General features: G+C 39.3%; 1 protein-coding gene across 1 annotated transcript; it reads left to right on the top strand.

The window, feature by feature from the left end:
* The first annotated feature begins 1,116 nt into the window (after window positions 1-1,116).
* Window positions 1,117-17,260, top strand: SLC39A6 (solute carrier family 39 member 6). Its single transcript, XM_008642674.2, has 9 exons — window positions 1,117-1,923; window positions 3,119-3,299; window positions 3,570-3,739; window positions 5,031-5,240; window positions 6,893-6,962; window positions 8,233-8,610; window positions 13,944-14,024; window positions 16,419-16,609; window positions 16,718-17,260. Exons 1-9 carry the CDS (start codon window positions 1,171-1,173, stop codon window positions 16,868-16,870), a joined length of 2,187 nt encoding a protein of 728 aa, XP_008640896.1. The 5' UTR covers window positions 1,117-1,170; the 3' UTR covers window positions 16,871-17,260.
* The last annotated feature ends 192 nt before the right edge of the window (window positions 17,261-17,452 follow it).

Below are 17,452 nucleotides of genomic sequence, written 5' to 3'. Positions count from 1 at the left end.
CACGGAGTGGGACAGGTTGGGAGGGACCACGGTGCAGCGTCTGGTCCAGCCGCCCTGCTCCAGCAGGATCATCCCAGAGCACGTGGCACAGGACTGCGTCCAGATGGTTCTTGAATATGTCCAGTGAGGGAGACTCCACATCCTCTCCGGACAGTCTCTTCCAGAGTTCGGTTACCCGCACAGTAAAAGTTCTTCCTCACATTCTGGGGACACTCCCTGTGCATCAGTTTCTGCCCGTTGCCTGTTGTCCCGTTGCTGGGCACCGCCGAGAAGAGCCTGGATCCATCCTCTGGGCACTTCTCCTTCAGATACTTACGGATACTGACGAGGTCCCCTCGCAGCTGTCTCTTTCCAGCGGCGGTGTGGGGTTTTTCAGGCTGACTGTAGTATTTTTGGAAACGGAGGTTCTCCGTGCCTACCTGGAAAAGGGCTGAGGCAGCATAGCCCTGCGTACAGTCTCCATAGGAGTTAATTTGCAGCCCTCCTGGAGTATTTATGGAATGAAACACACAAACGTTCACACTTGTGAGCATCTGGTCCACAGCTATGGTGTGTCTGCCTGGTGACAGGAGCCGTGCGACACTAACGTTAAAACAAAGACAGAACGTGACAGGATAAAAACCCAAATTTTTGTGGAGTGCTGGAAACACTCGCCCAGCTGGTTTGCCAAAACCTCTGGGAAATCCAGTAATGAAAGGCTGGGAATTTCGATTTTTAAGCAGAAACATGTAATTTATGCTACTTATTCATTGCTAAGAGAGAAATTATAGGACTTCTTTTAAGCACTAGAAAACTCTAACCTAGAACTTCGTTGGTGCACCCTTGAGGGCTCTCCTTGTTTAGCCTGTATTGGTAGTGACTCAGGCAGAGCTAAACAAAGGCAAGCTGGCACCTGGGGAGGTGTTCATGGCCAGTGACCTCACTGTGGTATTCAGCTTCCTCTGTTGCCTGAGGCAACACATATGGGAGAAGTGCTGAATGCGAAAGAAATTTAAATGTCTGTTGCTGCATTGATACTTTGAGCAGGTCTTGGCTTTGTTGGTTGTTGTGTTCTTTTTGTTTAAGCAAATTATGAATGTATGTTACAGAGGACGATGTGATCAGTTTTATGCAAACTGTTTAAATTTTCCTCTTTTTCCAGATTATTTTCACTACTGAAAAGGAACTGCAATGGAGAGTACAGTATCAGTTATTTTCTTTGTATCGTTTTCCATACTGCTGTGTAAAAGTTATCACCATGGAGTGGAGACAGCTACTGTTGTGCATACCTCAGAGCGAGCTTTTCCAGAAAAGACAGTGGGTGTTAATACTGACTTGGCAGGGCTAATACAGAAGTTGCACCTTCAAGAACTTTTTAATCGTTATGGAGAAAACAATTCTCTGTCAATTGATGGGTTTAGAAAACTGCTCCAGAACATCGGAATAGATAGAATGAAAAGGATTAAAATAAGCCACGATCACGATCATGACCACAGTCATGACCATCACGACCATGACCATGATCATCACTCTCATCGTAATCACATCTCGTTGAGTAAAAGCCCTGAGAAGACTGCTTGTCCAAACCATGAATCTGATGCCAGCAAAGACCACAGGAACAGCCACGCGAAGGAGCCTCACAAAGCCGAGAGCGTGGAACGCCAGCAGAACTTTGTGCGCAGTAAGAACACGGTTCATGAGATCACGGCGTCCGTCATCTCCGCTTCCACGGGCGGCCACGCCGAGTTCCAGAACGTGCAGCCTGGAGAAGTCAAGACGGTTGTTCGTGTGGCTCCGGCTGGCCCTGGTGCTGTTAATGTCACAGGGGGCCGCAATGCCACCTGGCTTGGTGCCAGCAGGGCAAACGAATCTCGTACTTCTCCCAAGGAATTGGAAAGAGGGAGTTACCTCTATTCTAAACTGAAAAAACAAAATGCTCAAGAGGTGAGGCCGATTCTGTTGTATTCTCAGGAATCCAGATCCACCAGGAATGTTGTCATGGCTTATTTTTCAGGTGCTTATTATTTGCCTGGGTGCAAGTTTTGTGGTGTAACAATACCCATACCCAAACACATGGAAACAGTTTTCCTTGGAACTTAATATTTTGAGGGAATATGGTGTTATGTTCCCAAGCTCAGAGGAAAATTAAGTATAAATGTACACTTGGTTTAAGACATTTATGATTTATATATTTAAATGTTACTAAATACTTAACTGTTACTAAAACTGAAAAACATTTACAATTTTAAACTTGCCTTAAATCAGGAATCTCTTGTTTTCCTGTTAACGGATGAAAGTAAGGAATCTAGTTAAGGTACTGTGATTCTTGTCCAAGCTGTCTCACACTGTGATAGTGTAGAACCGTCCTCCTCTTACACCTTCCTCTCCCCATCTTACGATTGTATGTAGAAAACAACTCTACAAAAGATTGTGGCAAAATGTCACGTGTTACTTTAAAATAGTAAAAATTAGCACTGATAAAGAGTATAGTTGTGTTGTAGACATTGTGCTTAAACAGTCAGATCCTTTTCCATTAAAGGCTTTAAAAAAGCATGCGGGGTCTGAATATTTGCAGCCGTGCCAGGTAATTGTGAGTGGGTGGGGATGGCATGTGATGGTGGGTGCTGAATTCACAAGTTGGTGCTATGTTCTGTACTGTCAGAGCAGAAGTACTGCTGCTCTTTAAACCCACTGAGACTAAGTGTAGGTTGCACAGTGGGGAGCTATTTACTGGCAGAAGTGTTTGTACAACATGCTCTGTACAAGACTTTTCTGCAGTAGTCACTGCTACAAAAAGGTATTTGACCTTGTTAATGCTTCCTTAGGTGGCCTTTAAAACTGACTGAAGAGTGTTAGGCTTTTTCTATTTATACAGCAAAACGTCTGACCCATTTGTGCTGAGAATCAGTTAATAATTACGTATCGTCTACCTGGACTCCCAAACCAGCTTTCTGGGACAGGATTTGGGTGGAAGTACATTTTTTCCTAAATGGATTTGTTACCAGTTTTTGAGTTGTGTTGATATAGCTGTTTTCATGTGGTGCCACTGCATTTCAATTAAGATGGGATGTTGCAGTTCTTTTAAGATGTATCGTGGTGTTTTGGTTCTGGTTAATCTTTAACATATCTCTTTCCACAGTGCTCCAATGCGTCCAAACTGATGCAGTCACATGGAATAGGCACTCAAGTATTGTTGACTGCTACAGAATTTAGTTATCTCTGTCCAGCTCTTATTAATCAGATTGATGGCAAATACTGCATAGTCCATGCTACTAGAGAAAAAGCTGAAACTCCTCCAAAAAGTTACTCTCTGGAAATAGGTAGGCTGAGATTTTTTTCGTAACATCGAAGCTCAATGGAAAAATGTTTATGTTGGTTATAAATCGTAGAAACCTATTTCATAGTTGTAAGAAGTGTCATTCTCTTTTGGCACTTCACCAAGACTAAGAGAGAAATCTGTGTGGCATACCTTTTGTTAACATCTGATTAATTGAGTGGTCAGGTGTGCTTGATAACAGAAATGTTAAACAAACAAAATCATGTACTGCTGTTACTTTCTGTTGTTACTATTTTTTTTTTTTTTTTACCAGCTTGGATTGGTGGCTTTATATCCATCTCCATCATCAGCTTTCTTTCCTTATTGGGTGTTATTTTGGTACCACTGATGAATCGAGTATTTTTCAAATTTCTTCTGAGTTTTCTTGTGGCATTGGCTGTGGGGACCTTGAGTGGAGATGCATTCTTGCACCTCCTTCCACATGTAAGTATTAGTTACTGTTTCATTCATTGTCTCAGAGCAGAGAACTTGGCAGCTGTATGTATTAGTGACAAATTCAATCCCTATTAGTTAATACCCATTTGGTGAGTCGTTTCTCAATGCTGTTACGCAGGTTGTTTGGTGGCAGGGTTTTCCATTTGGAACATCTGTATTACTCATTTCACAGTCCTTAAAAGTGCAAGAATTTCACAGCATTATCCCTCTTTCTATTTCCTGTTCTTAGTCATATGTGCTGCCATGTCCCTTTATTGTTCCTTGCATGCAAGAATTTTGCATAAATTTTCTTGGGTTTATTGTAGTGCTTCCTCTTTTTTTTCTTCCTCCCCCCACCCCCCAGTTTAATGCACTTCAGAGATAGTGGAAATTGCTTACTGTACACTTTAAATGTGAAATGGATAATCAACTATTTTTTGTTATAAGCCACTCATGTTGATGGCTTACCCACTGTGATTTTTTTCATTTTACCAGAATCCAGCATTTCTGAAGTCCTGGGGAAAATACTACTTGATTGATTTTGGAATGGCTGTTATGTAATAGGGACAATGAAATGTGAATATGGTTGCTAAATTTTTACCTTTATTGAAGTTCTTAAACAGGCATTCTTCCCCTCCCAAAAGTAACTTGTTCCAGCTTTCAAATAAGATACATGAAAGTGACTGCAGATTCTGTGGTGCTTTCCCAGTCCTGCCTGTAGTCCATCAGGTGGTTCTTTTTCCTTTCAGTTAATTTTGCATTTGCTGTGTGAGGTTATGTAAATCGAAGTGTGTGAATGAGATCTGCAAAAAGTTACTTTATTTCTGAACATACCAGTATCCAGCAAGGAGGGGAAAAATGTCAGACTTTCTTTAAAGAAGGAAATTACAGCCAACCTCCTTGTAAAAGAAGTTGTTTGACATCTGCGAGTTTTCTTAGATGGGAAACTAACTGGTGTGCTGGCTGTGACCACTGCTTAAAATGTGGTTTTCTTGATGGTGTCAGGAGTTTGTGTGGGGGCAGCTGTACACCTTGGATTAAGCAGTGTCCATGCAGCTTCAGTAAGTGTGTCAGTGCCAGGCCTGTTCTCAGTCCTTGCAATGTTTCTTCCTATCAACAAATTTCCAATCAATGGATTTCTTTGTAATTGTTTGAGTCTGTAAGCAGAGCCTTTGCCCCGTGAAAATTGTCAAGTCTGGACTCCAGACATGAGGAAAATGATGTGAAGAATACTTTCTGTGTTTCTTATGTTACAGTTCTTTTGAATATAATGACTTTCCCCTTTTGGTTCTCCCCTTAGTCTCATGGAAACCATCACCATCACCAGGAAAACCCTCTGCTTGATCAAAAAGGCTCTATGTACAAACACCTTGTTTCTCAAAGTACAGAGGAGAGCGCTTACCTGGATTCTACATGGAAAGGACTTACAGCACTTGGAGGCTTGTACTTCATGTTTCTAGTGGAGCATTTGATCACTTTAATAAAGCAATTTAAAGACAAGAAGAAAAAGGTAGGGGGACTATTACTTTAAAGCTCTATTGTATTGCATGCTCATTTCTGAAACCACATTATTAAAAAACCTTTCATGAATATCATATATCTTTCGATTTAATAGCAATGCCTGACTGGATTAGTGTTAGAATTTCATTCATATTGGGGACACATACACTTCTAAAATATGTGATAACATTTTTGTGTGGCCATTTTATTAAGGGCTCGTAACTATTTCCATAACCAGGCAATATAGTACAGGCTTTGACATCGCAGTGAATTGTGCAATAAGCAAATGTCCAATTGCATCTTTAGTTTCAGAGTGATTTATGATTTAAGAACTCACTTCATTACTGACTTCCTTCTGACCTCTTGAGACAATTATAACTATCTGAACTGGTTTTATTATTTTAATTCCAATTCTGGGTGCAATAAGTTTGCATTGTACAGTTACCGTACTGCTGTTGAGGAGGGCACTTGTACAGACAGATAAGGGTTGGCAGTAAGTGCTTACATAAATAAGCATCCAAGTACGCAGTAGAAAGTGATGTCATGGAATAGCATTCTATGTGGAAATGCAGTCTGTCAAGCCCCTTGCTGCTTTCCCTTCTCTCCCCCAAAAAGAGCAGTGCAGCTCTCAGATTGTTATGCTGGGTTTTATGTGTAAGATAAGTAACTGAATTTTGCAGGTCATAAGTGTTGATAACTTGCCACTTACTGGTAACAGTTTTTTAAAGACCAGTATAGCCAGGAATAAAGAATGATAGCAAAGTTTACTCAGTAAGAAAGATGAAGCAGAAGCTGGTGATATAATAGAATCATAGTGGTGTGATTGGAAGGTATCTTAAAGGTCATCTGGTTCCAACCAATCCTAAGCTTTGCTTGAAGAAAGTTAGTAAATACTAATTACTTAGTTTAAAACCAGCTAATTGCTAGGCTGCCTCAAAGACTGATAATCTCTGTTTAGTTTTCTTGTTTAATTGGTCATTAAGGCAACAGTCACAGAGCAGATGCCATGTAAGCTCTTTGATCATGGGAGGTTGTGTTGGTGTGGTTTATACGGAAGCTAAACTAACAGTGAGCCTTCCCTATCTCTAGTTAAATTTGTTTGACAGGAAGGAACATGAAGAGTTTCAAGCAAAGCAAGAATTTTGTCTCCTCACAGCCACAAGGAATGGATTTCCTGTTAGACTAATTATGCCCTCCTAAATACTGAGTCACTGATCATAAAGTGTTGTGATACAAACTTGTGTTAGCAAGGAGTAGAGATTTTGCTTGGTTTTCCTTCTGCACATTATAAAAAACCATTATATTGACATTTTGATAGAAAAGAATCAGCAGAATAAGTTACTCAGCATTTGATGTGTTTCGCTTCTCAGATGAAAACCTGCTTTTTTCTTGTGAAAAATGTAGCGCATTTATGTGTGTGGGTTGGTTTGTTTGTGGTGATTTTTTTGTTTTGTTTTGTTTTTTCTTCCCTCCTATGGAGACTGAGGAACCTTTGTCATCTTACTCTACCTAGTTCAGTTTTTAGTATTCTACACTCTTTGTACGGCTTCTGTGTTGTCCTCTTTCTGTGCAGGCTGCATAAATGTGAATGTAATGTTGCTCACATATATCCTGAAAAATAAGTAAAATATTCATAACTGCAGTGTTTTCTTTTGGAATAAGAAAAAAAATGAAGATGATGGAGAAAGTAAGAAGTTTTCAGCGAATGAAGAAAAGTTGGATACAGATGATCGTGAGTCCCATTAATATCACACAGTTGTTATTTTGTGGCAGCACTGTTTAAAAAACACCTGACTGATGGCAGCTCATAGATCTGCTTCTTACTTTAGGTTGGATCACTGCCTATTTGAATTGTTTTCAAAACAGAACCAGTCTGTGCTGATATGTAGAGCACTAGCTCTATTTGCTGCTTTCCTTTAAAAAGGATCAGTGGAGTAGAAGTAGTGAATGCACAGTTTTGGAACCTTAAGTCTTTTAATTCTGGATTTAGCAGCAGAAGTTGAAGTCGTTCCATGAAGGTTGCAATACAGCTCTGCCTACTGACTTCTACACTTCTCTTTAGACTGCTAGATGTTATATGTATGACTCATTATTTAGATTTCTGGGTACCCTAAGTCTGGATTTTATTAGTTTGATTGATTATTTATTTATAAGGGTAATAATATAAAATTCTAGACAATACTTGAAGTTCAACGTTCAGAGTGCAAATGACCATGTGTCCCCAAGATCATGCTTTAAGCCAAAACTGATTGACTAGTTACTTGCTGGCTCTTGTTGCTAAAAGAGATGCTCAGTTTTTCAGAGTAATCTTATAACTAATGAAATGCTTGTCTGTAATGTAGAAAAAAAAAAGAATCGTATTTATTAATTTAATTGCAGGGGAAGAATTTATCAAGTTTCAGAAATTAGTTAAAATAACCAACTGTACTGTGCCAGCAATGTTTATATGAGGGTATTTCATAGTCTGTATTGATGACTTTATTTTTGAGTGTTTATTTTCCAGATGTTAAACTCAAGTGCCTGTATGTATTTTGAAATTATCTGTAACATAATCTTCTGTATCCTTTTTCTTCAGCCCTGAGATAAGTAAATGGCACATGCTTTTCAGATAGTTGGTTTTTCTGAAGAAATTGAACTAACAGTCTTCATGCTGTGAAACTGAGACTTTGGAGCCTTTTGCTGTTGTGTTTAAATTGCAATGGGTCTTAGATTAAAAGATTTTTTGCCTTTTGGGAAGCATTTGTGGCCATAATATAAGGGCTGCTTCAGCAGTAGGGGACAGAAGCTAGAAGTTTTCCTTATTTTGATCTCTTGGGAAGTATCTCTGAAATCTGAATAAGTTGTGGAAACCCTTCAAAAAAATCTTCTGGTGGAAGAAGTTGGATTATCAGTCTCAACTTCTAAACTTCTTTCTACTTCACATATTCAAACTGTTTATTGAATCTTTGCTTCCTAGGTGATTTTTAAAATGTGTAACATTTTACTCTGGGTTTTTGTAACAGGGCCTGAGGGCTATCTAGGGACAGACTCTCAAGATCCATCAACCTTCATTTCTCAGCAGCCAACTGTACAAGAGGAAGAAGAAGTGATGATAGCTCATTCTCATCGAGAGGAGGTTGACAATGAATATGTGTCCAGGGGCTGTAGAAACAAATGCCATTCTCACTTGCACGATACTCTAGGACAGACAGATCATCTTAGTCACCATCACCATGACTACCATCACATTCTGCATCACCATCATCATCAGAACCATCATCCCCACAGCCACAGTCAGCGCTACTCACGCGAAGAACTGAAGGACGCGGGGATAGCAACTCTGGCATGGATGGTGATCATGGGAGATGGACTGCACAATTTTAGTGATGGACTAGCAATTGGTAAGTGCTAACTTGGACGCTGCAGCTTTCCTGGATGTGAAAGCAGTGAAGTCTTCTAGCTGCCTCTTACCTCTGCTAGGGATGTAGCTAATTAGCAGAGGATCTTTGAAGCCTAAACTTTTTCCTCAGAGCATCACCTTAATGAGTAAGAAAAATCTCCAGCTTAACAACCTGGAGGTCAGTGATAAATGAAACAGAAATTATATGTTTGCAGCTGTATTTCTTTCGATTATCTATAAACTGGGCTTCATTTCCTATTTTTGAAGAGCTAGAGCTAACATTTCTCAAAACTAAAGCTAGGGTTATAAAAAATATTTGAGATTGGCTTTGTATTTCAGTGCCTGCAAGTGCTCAGCAATTTTTAAAATGTTAATTATTTTTATGGAAAGCTTGTAATTTTTCATCACATTCAAAGTAACTGTGTTTTTTCACTTCAGTCAGGCCACTGGTATCATTGGCTTCTTTACTTCTTTTTGTCTTTCATCTTCTCTTGTTATGCAGCAAGGTCAGGTTCTATACTTGGCATATCAGGTTCTATACTTGGCATATCTGCCTGCCTGCCTGTACTGGGCCCTGGTTACACATCAGCGTTCCTCCAGAGCACTGGTGGATAGGGAGATGGGGCCCTGGCTTCAATCTGTTTTAGCCTGCAAATTTTATTTTCTGTTACAGTGGTCATACTATACTCAAAATCTTGTTCCTAAAGTTGAGCATAATAGTCCATTTTTTAAAAATTTGAACAGGTATAAACAGTTATTTTACTCATAAACAAAACATATATCTTTTTGTTCTTGATTAGTTCATGCCCCTGTTTTTTCCTTAATGTGTGTAGTTGCTCAGTCTTTTTTGATAATGCTTCAGTGAAAATACTTCTTTATCACAAAAATAGTAGATTGGTTATTTTGTTTCGGACTTCTGTCTGGGAGCTCAGGTTTGTCAACTCTCTCATGTTTTTCCTAGGAGGAGAATTAGACTACAGATATTTGGAATTTAAAAGGTCAAAATAAGTTACAAAAGTGAAGACAAATCAATAACCTTCAGTACTTATGCTAATCTTTCCTGATCTTGACTATTGTATTTAAGACTAATCTTTACAGGTACTGGATTTATTTCCAGGTTGTTTAGCATACTGGAGGCAGTTCAGCGCTATCAGTCTCTCTGTAGATTTTATTGTAGGAAAAAGTTCATTGGTGTTTGAAGAGGAAACACAATAATAACTATTTTCTCACAGCAATATTTGCAGTTGTTAAGATTCAGTCAATTCAAAGTATAATGTGAAAAGAGACTTCCTGATTTAATCTCATTTTTGATGAAAGTTGAAGCATGAAATGTAAATTTTTGAGCAGATCAGTAGTGAAAATGTGGTAGAAGGAAGATTTGCATACAAATGGCACACAGAATCAATTACCTCTTGGCATTAGGGAGATTTGGGAAGGAGCTATGACTTTATAGTTATGAAGGGAAAAGTATGAGAAAGGTTAATAAAGGCTTATTGAACAAGTGTGAGCAATAGCTTTCAGAAGTCCTGCTGTGTAGCTTGTTCAGGCTAATGGAAACATGGGTTTCTTTCAGTTCTGTATGTGCTTAAAAGTATTATGGGAAAACATCAATTTGATGGTGGTGTGAAAATGCCAGTGCTACTTGTGTAGTAGTTCATCTGTATTTTAAAGATGTGAAGCTTCTGTAAAGATAGCTTTAGCCAGCATAACCCTTCATTTAAGTTCATGTACTCCATGTGATTCGTTATTCATAAGTTTCATCAGTTACTTTTTCCCTCAAATCTGTTGTGCTAATTATGTAGGAACAAGATTTAAAAGTGCTTATTTTTTTTATTAAGATGTGGAACAGTTGCATCTGACTCACTTGTGCAAAAGGATCATCTGTGATTTGAACTTTTATGTGTAATTACAACTAAATAAGTAAAATGCAGAACACTATTTTTACACTGGTCTTGCATATGTATTTTTTTCTTTAGCTTTTGAGAGAAGTCATGTCTTAAAAGTTTATTTTAAGATACCAGTGATGCTATTATATCAGTGTCTTGAGAGGGGATAATGCCAGATATATTAATTTCATCTTCAGTTTTTTAACATTTCAGGATTTCTTTTTAGCAGTGACAAAATAAAAAGAGATATTCTTGCTATTTAAGCTTGTATTTTGATTACTTCTTACTTTTCCTCTCTGAACTTCATAAGAATTAAGTTTGCCATGGTCTTGTCTAAAGCTCTAGTGCTCTGTGTGTCACCTCAGCCCTTACTTTCTCCCCACTTTCCCCCAAATTTGCTGTTGGCGCCATCTGTTTTATCCAGATCATTAGTGAAGATACTGAAGAAAATGGGTTGCAGTCTTTGTCCTGGTGAACTCTGCTTTTTACTCACCAGCCACCAGGCCCTGTTAGCCCAGCAGTCCATCACTGTGCAAGCCTGTATTTCCTCTTTGCCCAGATGAGACTGATGTAGGAGATAGTGTCAGAAATCCTACTAAAGTTAATCCTACTGTAGTTCTGTTACATTCACCATCTCTATGGTCAATTATCTCCTCAAGCTGGATTCAGCTTTTGCAGAGGGATTTTTAGAGGGTACTCAACGTGATCTTTTCAGGAACTGAGATGACAACGACCATTCCTGAGTCCTGTTCTTTGCCTTTCTCAAAGATGGGAATAATGTTATCCTTTTCCCAGAGTTCCACTGTGGCCTTCTCTAGCCATGGTTTTCCACACATGACAGACAGCAGCTTTTTAGTCACACTAGTAACTCTGTCAGTACCCTTAGGTGAGTCCCAACCTGGGATGCACCTGAGCATTTCCAGTTTTTTCTGCATTTCTCTGAACTGTTGCTTCTGTGGTTTGCTGTCTCTTTCTTTCTGGAGTGGAGCTGGGATCTGGCTTTGTTGACAAAGACTGAGATGAAGGCTGTGCTGGTGCTTTGCCTCTTGTTATGTCTACTGCTTATTTCCCTTCCTCATCTATCAGCAGACCCAAATTTTTCATGAACTCTGTTTCTCAGCTAACATTCTTGTAGAACTGTTTCTTGTTATCCTTTGTGTCTTGTTCTAGATCTAGCTGGGCTTTGATCTTCCTCCCTTTTGTTCCACTGCTTTTGACTTCCTTGTTGCCAGTTTTTGTTCCTATTTCTTGTGTGCTTCCTTTTTGAATCTGAATTTATTAGGACACATTGCTTAGCTGGGCACGTCTTCTGCGAGTGTTCCCACACAAATAGGCTTGTTTGTTCGTGCATCTCTGTGCTTTACAAACTGGCCACCCCTTTTGGGCACATTATCCCTTTTGACTGATTCCCTGGGCATTCTACACTGCAATTCCTCAAAAAAGTCAAAGTCTGCTTTGTTAAAGCCTAGAGTCCTAATTTTGTTTCTTCCTCTTCCAGCCTCCTCTTGTGTCCTGAACTCAGGTACCTCATGCTCACAAGATGGCATTTTTTGCTGTATTGCCATCAGTTTTTCCTTGTTTTTGAGCAGCAGGTCAGTTACAATGCTAATCCTGGTTGGCTTTTTTGTCATTTATAGTAGGAAACCATTACCAATACAATTAAGGAACATCCTGGTTTGTGTGCCCAGTATTGTTACCTCCACAGCTGAAAACTCTTGTGTGAATGGTGATGTCCTGTGTTCATAGGTAGGCTTATCCACCACCTTTTCTTGGTTGCATGATTCATAACCTTATTCCTAGTGTTATTTTGATGTTGGCCAAGAGACTAAATAGACACATGGAACCGCAGTTCGTACATTTGTACTGGAGCTCGCTGTGGTCAAGGAACCCCTTTATGTAGGTAGGCAGAAAAATCCCCAAAGTCAATTGTATTGTCTCTTTGTAGGCACTTGGTATCTATCTGTGATACACCAGAGAAGCTTTGGTGGTTTCTCCACAGCATCATTCAGGCAGTCTCTGGGCAACCAGTGAACTTCCTTGGGCAATAGGTCAGCAGGTCTGTCTCTGTCCTGCACAGGAGGGCATCTCCTATCCATAAAAAAAAAATCTTTCTTTTTGTACTGCTGGCCCTAATGTGATGTACTGAACTGCTGGGCAAGGCAGGACTCATTTATCCTCTCACTGCTGCCAGGGTCATGACCATGTTCTTCAGATCAGTAGCTGCAAGTGGGCACAGAAGGTTCTTCCTGTTGCCACGCTTCACTTTTTTCAGATGTTACCCATCTGAGAGTTCATGGTTCCTGCTTTGGTCCTGCCTTCCTCTTTGATCTGAGAGGCTTGGGCTCTTGCCTCTGTACAGCCTCTCCTGGAGACCCTCTCATGCTGTTTATCACTCATCCAAAGATGACTGCTCACCACTTCCTGCATCCTCTTCCTCGGATGCCACAGCACACATCCCAGACATAATGTTGCTGCTGTTGTCATCACTTCAGGGAGGAGCATCAGTCATTTCTTGCACATTAAGACCTGGGTAGCAGTGTCTCCCTCAAGAGTTAGGTCAGCCTGTAGTTTCCCCAGTGACAAGAAGGGATTGTCTCCAGTGGAGTCATTGCCCTTGTAGTGCTTCCTCTGGGAACAGTACTTCTGGGTCCCATGTGTGCCAGCCACTGTGACATGGCCTCGTGCCTCTTTGCTTGTTGGCAGCACCTTGTTTGCTGGCAGGCTCCTGGTAGCAGCTGAAGAGGAAGCTGGATGAGGCTCTGCACCCTTGGAGAGGCTCTCTATGCAGCTGGGGACCTGACATGCTGTGTGTGAGCTGTGGTTCAGCTCTGCAGCCCTGCAGTGTGCTGTGTTCTCCTGAGCTGCTGCCAAACAAGAAAAATGGCAGGCAACAAGAGGAGCAGAGAAGACATGAAAAATGAGGATTGTTGGACTAGTTTAAGAGGTTTTTGTGGGTTTGGGTTTTTTTTTTTCTCTCCACCTAAAGTGTGGTAGTTACTTAAAAGCAAGCTGCCAAAAGTTGGTCTGTCACTGTTGATTTCATAGCCTCTCTTATTGTTGGCTTGACTTTCCTTTCTTAAAGTGTCTGACTTGTCAGGTGCAGTTGAGCTGCTTTCTTCCCTTTGTATATTAAAAAAAAAAAATTATTTTCTGACAGTATTTCCATTTATTACATTTTTGGGAAGGGTTGTGTTGTTGGAATGTATTTGGCTTCGTTCAGAAGTAACACAGTGAAATGTGGTTTCTTTAATAGTAGGATTCTTAAGTTTCAAAATTCTTCTTCAGAATCACAAACAACTGTTCAGTTAAAGTTGAAATGCTTCCACAAAAATAATTTTAGTGAAATATATGTCCTAATATGACACAAGCATGTGCAACAATGCTTCTGCACTTGATGTCTGAATATGCAGTAACATTTTGTTTGCTTTTTTTCCCTGTCTCTTCATAGGAGCAGCCTTTACTGAAGGGTTATCTAGTGGTTTAAGCACTTCTGTGGCTGTATTTTGCCATGAATTACCTCATGAGCTAGGTAAGAACCCAGCATTTCCATATGCTGTATGTGTATGTACTTATAGGTGCATGTGGGAGAACAAAATTTGATCAAAAAACTTCATCCTTGACAGGTTGTCTATTCAAGGATACTTCTGATTTGCTTAAAGACTGTTTAACCATTTCTTAATTGAAGTAATCTTTTAAAACTTGAAATATTTCAGCTACTTTGTTTAAAACTGTCTCTTGCAGTTACTTGCCGCTTTTTCTGTCCCCTTTAGTTGTAGTTGTTATTCTCCTTATATATAACATAAGTTGTGAATTACAGAAGAACACATGACAGAATTTATTTTTCTCACAGCTCCCCTTAATTTTATTCTCGTGCTTGTGCTGCTAAAAGCAAGGTCACGATTAGTCAAAGTATGTTCTGCATAACATTTGCTGCTTTTTCATTAAGTCTTGCAAAGACTTGCTGTAGCTCTAAATTAAACTTGAAACTACTTAGAAATCTTTCTGAAAACAGTTTGTCTTTCAAGCTCAAGTGATTTAAATTCGTGTGCGGTCCCATGAGACATTATTGTCATGTCTTACAATCTGAGCTCAGTATTTGGCCCTTCTGAAGGGCAGCTGGTGAGAGCAGGGTGGATCTGCTTAGCTGAACTCGAGACGAAGCTGATCTTTCCAGTTGTCAAATCATTTCGGATGTGCAACTGGTGTTTATTTCTTAGCTGTCATGGTCACAGTCATACTTGGTGTATAGAAAGAAGAAAGAACAGTTTGCTTTCACCTTTTTTAAGGTTTAGTTCCCCAGAGGGTAGACCGTTCAGTTTCATTTAATGGAGCTTGTAAACCAGTATATGTAAACATTGAACCGTCTCTATATAAACAGTTTGATATACTTGTACAGTAATGTTATACAGAAATACATTAGGGTGGAGAAAACATACCTGATTTTATGGGTTGGGAGGAATTGAGTCTTGTTCGTATTAGTCGTGGAACTTGTATTAGTTACACATACTAAGTGTTGTTAGTTCAGATATACAAAGTAAATTAATGTTATGAATCTGGTAATTTTAGATGCAACTGTTTTGTTGGTTTGTGAAATAAGAAAAATATTTTAAAATTTAAATCATACTTCTTTAATCAAAATAGAAAACTTGGTAGGAAATACCTTCTTTAACAGAGGAGATGAAGTGGCATAGGAATATTGAAACAATTGGGACTAGTTGAGGTTAGCTGGGATTAAAATTGTATCATTGTTAATGCTAAACAATGCTCGTAATATACCAGTTCATCTTAATTGCAATAGCTTGTAGGAAAAGCTGTTGTAACAAATTACTCAACTCAGCTTTGAAAATCACTTTTGTTTACCTTAACTGGAGATAACTTATAAAGAATCTGTTTTATTTTCAAATAATAAGCTTATATTACTCTTGTTTAGACAAAAATATGTTCTGAATTGCAGAAAATCTGTTTCTGGCTGGTGGTCTATTATTCCTTTGAGTAAAAATAAGACATTAAGGATCATTTACAGAAATTAATAAAGAAATTATTTTAAATTTATAAAACAAATTAAAAGTACAAAGAGTAGTTACAGGATAATAAATTGAGTATGCAATTGAGTGGGAATATTTTATTTTAGAAACACTCATGCATATCAGGTACTGCAGCATTTTACAGAGGTGGTTTAAATGCAAACTGCTTGAGGATCTGAAGCCCTTAGAGACCATCCAAAGGAGGGGTACAAAGACGGTGAAGGGCCTTGAGGGGAAGCTGTGTGAGGAGTGGCTGAGGTCATTTGGTCTGTTCAGCCCGGAGGAGAGGAGACTGAGGACAGACCTCATTGCAGTCTGCAACTTCTCCTGAGAGGAAGAGGAGAGGCCGGCACTGATCTCTTCTGTCCTGTGACTTGTGACAGGACCCAAGGAAATGGCCTGAAGCTGTGTTGGGGAGGTTTAGGTTGGATATCAGGAAAAGGTTCTTCACCCAGCGGGTGTTTGGCTACTGGAACAGGCTCCCCAGGGCAGTGGTCACAGCACCAAGCCTGAGAGTTTGAGGAGTGTTTGGACAATGTTCTCAGGCATGTGGTGTGACTCTTGGGGTATCCTGTGCAGGGCCAGGAGTTGGACCTGATGATCCTTGTGGGTCATGTCCAAATCAGGATGTTCTGTAATTCAGCAAAAAGCTGCTTTTTTCAAAATTGCTATGACTTTAAGGTTATAAATTTAGAGTATTTGCTGCTGTGTTGTTGTTCATTTGCACCCTTTAATTTTTGGTCCCTCAGTGATTTCTGATTTTATGAAGGAAAAAAATAAGGCAAAAGCCAACATAAAAATAGCATAGTCATTTTGTAAGTAAGAAAACTGTAAGTGAGAAAACGCTGCAATACTTACCCGAGAATGAAAACTTTGAGGTTTTTTTTTTCCTGTTTTAGGAGATTTTGCTGTACTTCTCAAAGCTGGTATGACTGTCAAGCAAGCTGTGCTTTATAATGCTCTGTCAGCTATGCTGGCCTATCTTGGAATGGCAACTGGGATCCTTATTGGTCATTATGCAGACAACGTTTCAATGTGGATATTTGCACTTACTGCTGGCTTGTTCATGTACGTGGCTCTTGTGGATATGGTAAGTGACTACACCTATTTGAATTTTGTTTAACACAGCTTAAGAATTAATGCTTTGAAGTAACTGTTTATTTTGAAGGCATTTAATAACACTTTTGTGTTTGTTTAGGTACCTGAAATGCTCCACAATGATGCCAGTGACCATGGATGTAGCCGGTGGGGATACTTCCTGTTACAGAATGCTGGGATTCTCTTGGGTTTTGGGATAATGCTGCTTATCTCAGTGTTTGAACATAAGATTGTATTCAGCATAAACCTGTGATCTTGGTTGCCAGGAAGACAGTTTGGTGTTAAATTATAAGTGGTAGGGTTTTTTTCTATGAATTTCCTTGTGGAAAGGTACGTTTGATAAAGAGTAGATATTTTTATTGGTGTGCTTTGTTGTTGTGTGCTTCCCTCCCTTCTTGCCTGATAGAAAGGAACACTGTAAAGTTTGGGTTTTACTGGGTTTTTTTGTTTGGTTATTTTTGGTTGTGTCTTTTTTTTTTTACTTGGGATTTAGCATTGCTTATGGTACTGTGGAAAGTGGTACTTAGTAAAACACGGCTAAAGTGCCAAATCTGTATTGTTTATATTGTCTGTATTGTTTGGGGGTTAGGTTGTTTTTTTACTGAATTTATTTACTGTATGTAATTATATGTAATGTTTTTTACTTCAGTAGTTTTGTTGTTTTAAAGAGGTAAAACCACAGTGGTTTTTATTTTAGCACAATGTAGTGGTTTGGTCCAAAATACTCATTACTGTTTATCTGCTGTGAGATAAGAATTAGGAGAAATGCAAAGCAGGCACCAAACTTGAAAGAATATAAAGAAGTTTATTAACAGACCTAAAAGAAGAAAAAAAA

This window comes from Corvus brachyrhynchos, unplaced genomic scaffold (assembly GCF_000691975.1).
Source record: "Corvus brachyrhynchos isolate BGI_N302 unplaced genomic scaffold, ASM69197v1 scaffold409, whole genome shotgun sequence".
In the NCBI taxonomy this organism is placed as follows: Eukaryota; Metazoa; Chordata; class Aves; order Passeriformes; family Corvidae; genus Corvus; species Corvus brachyrhynchos.
The sequence above is the reverse complement of the archived record's forward strand: the minus strand, read 5'-3'. Positions and strand labels throughout refer to the sequence as shown.

Bases quoted from the DNA above. Each gene is read 5' to 3' on its own strand.
- SLC39A6 (XM_008642674.2), top strand. From the start codon at position 1,171: ATGGAGAGTACAGTATCAGTTATTTTCTTTGTATCGTTTTCCATACTG. The intron at 3,300-3,569 runs GTAGGCTGAGAT...TTTTTTTACCAG, and splicing joins AAGTTACTCTCTGGAAATAG to CTTGGATTGGTGGCTTTATA. The intron at 3,740-5,030 runs GTAAGTATTAGT...TTCTCCCCTTAG, and splicing joins TCTTGCACCTCCTTCCACAT to TCTCATGGAAACCATCACCA.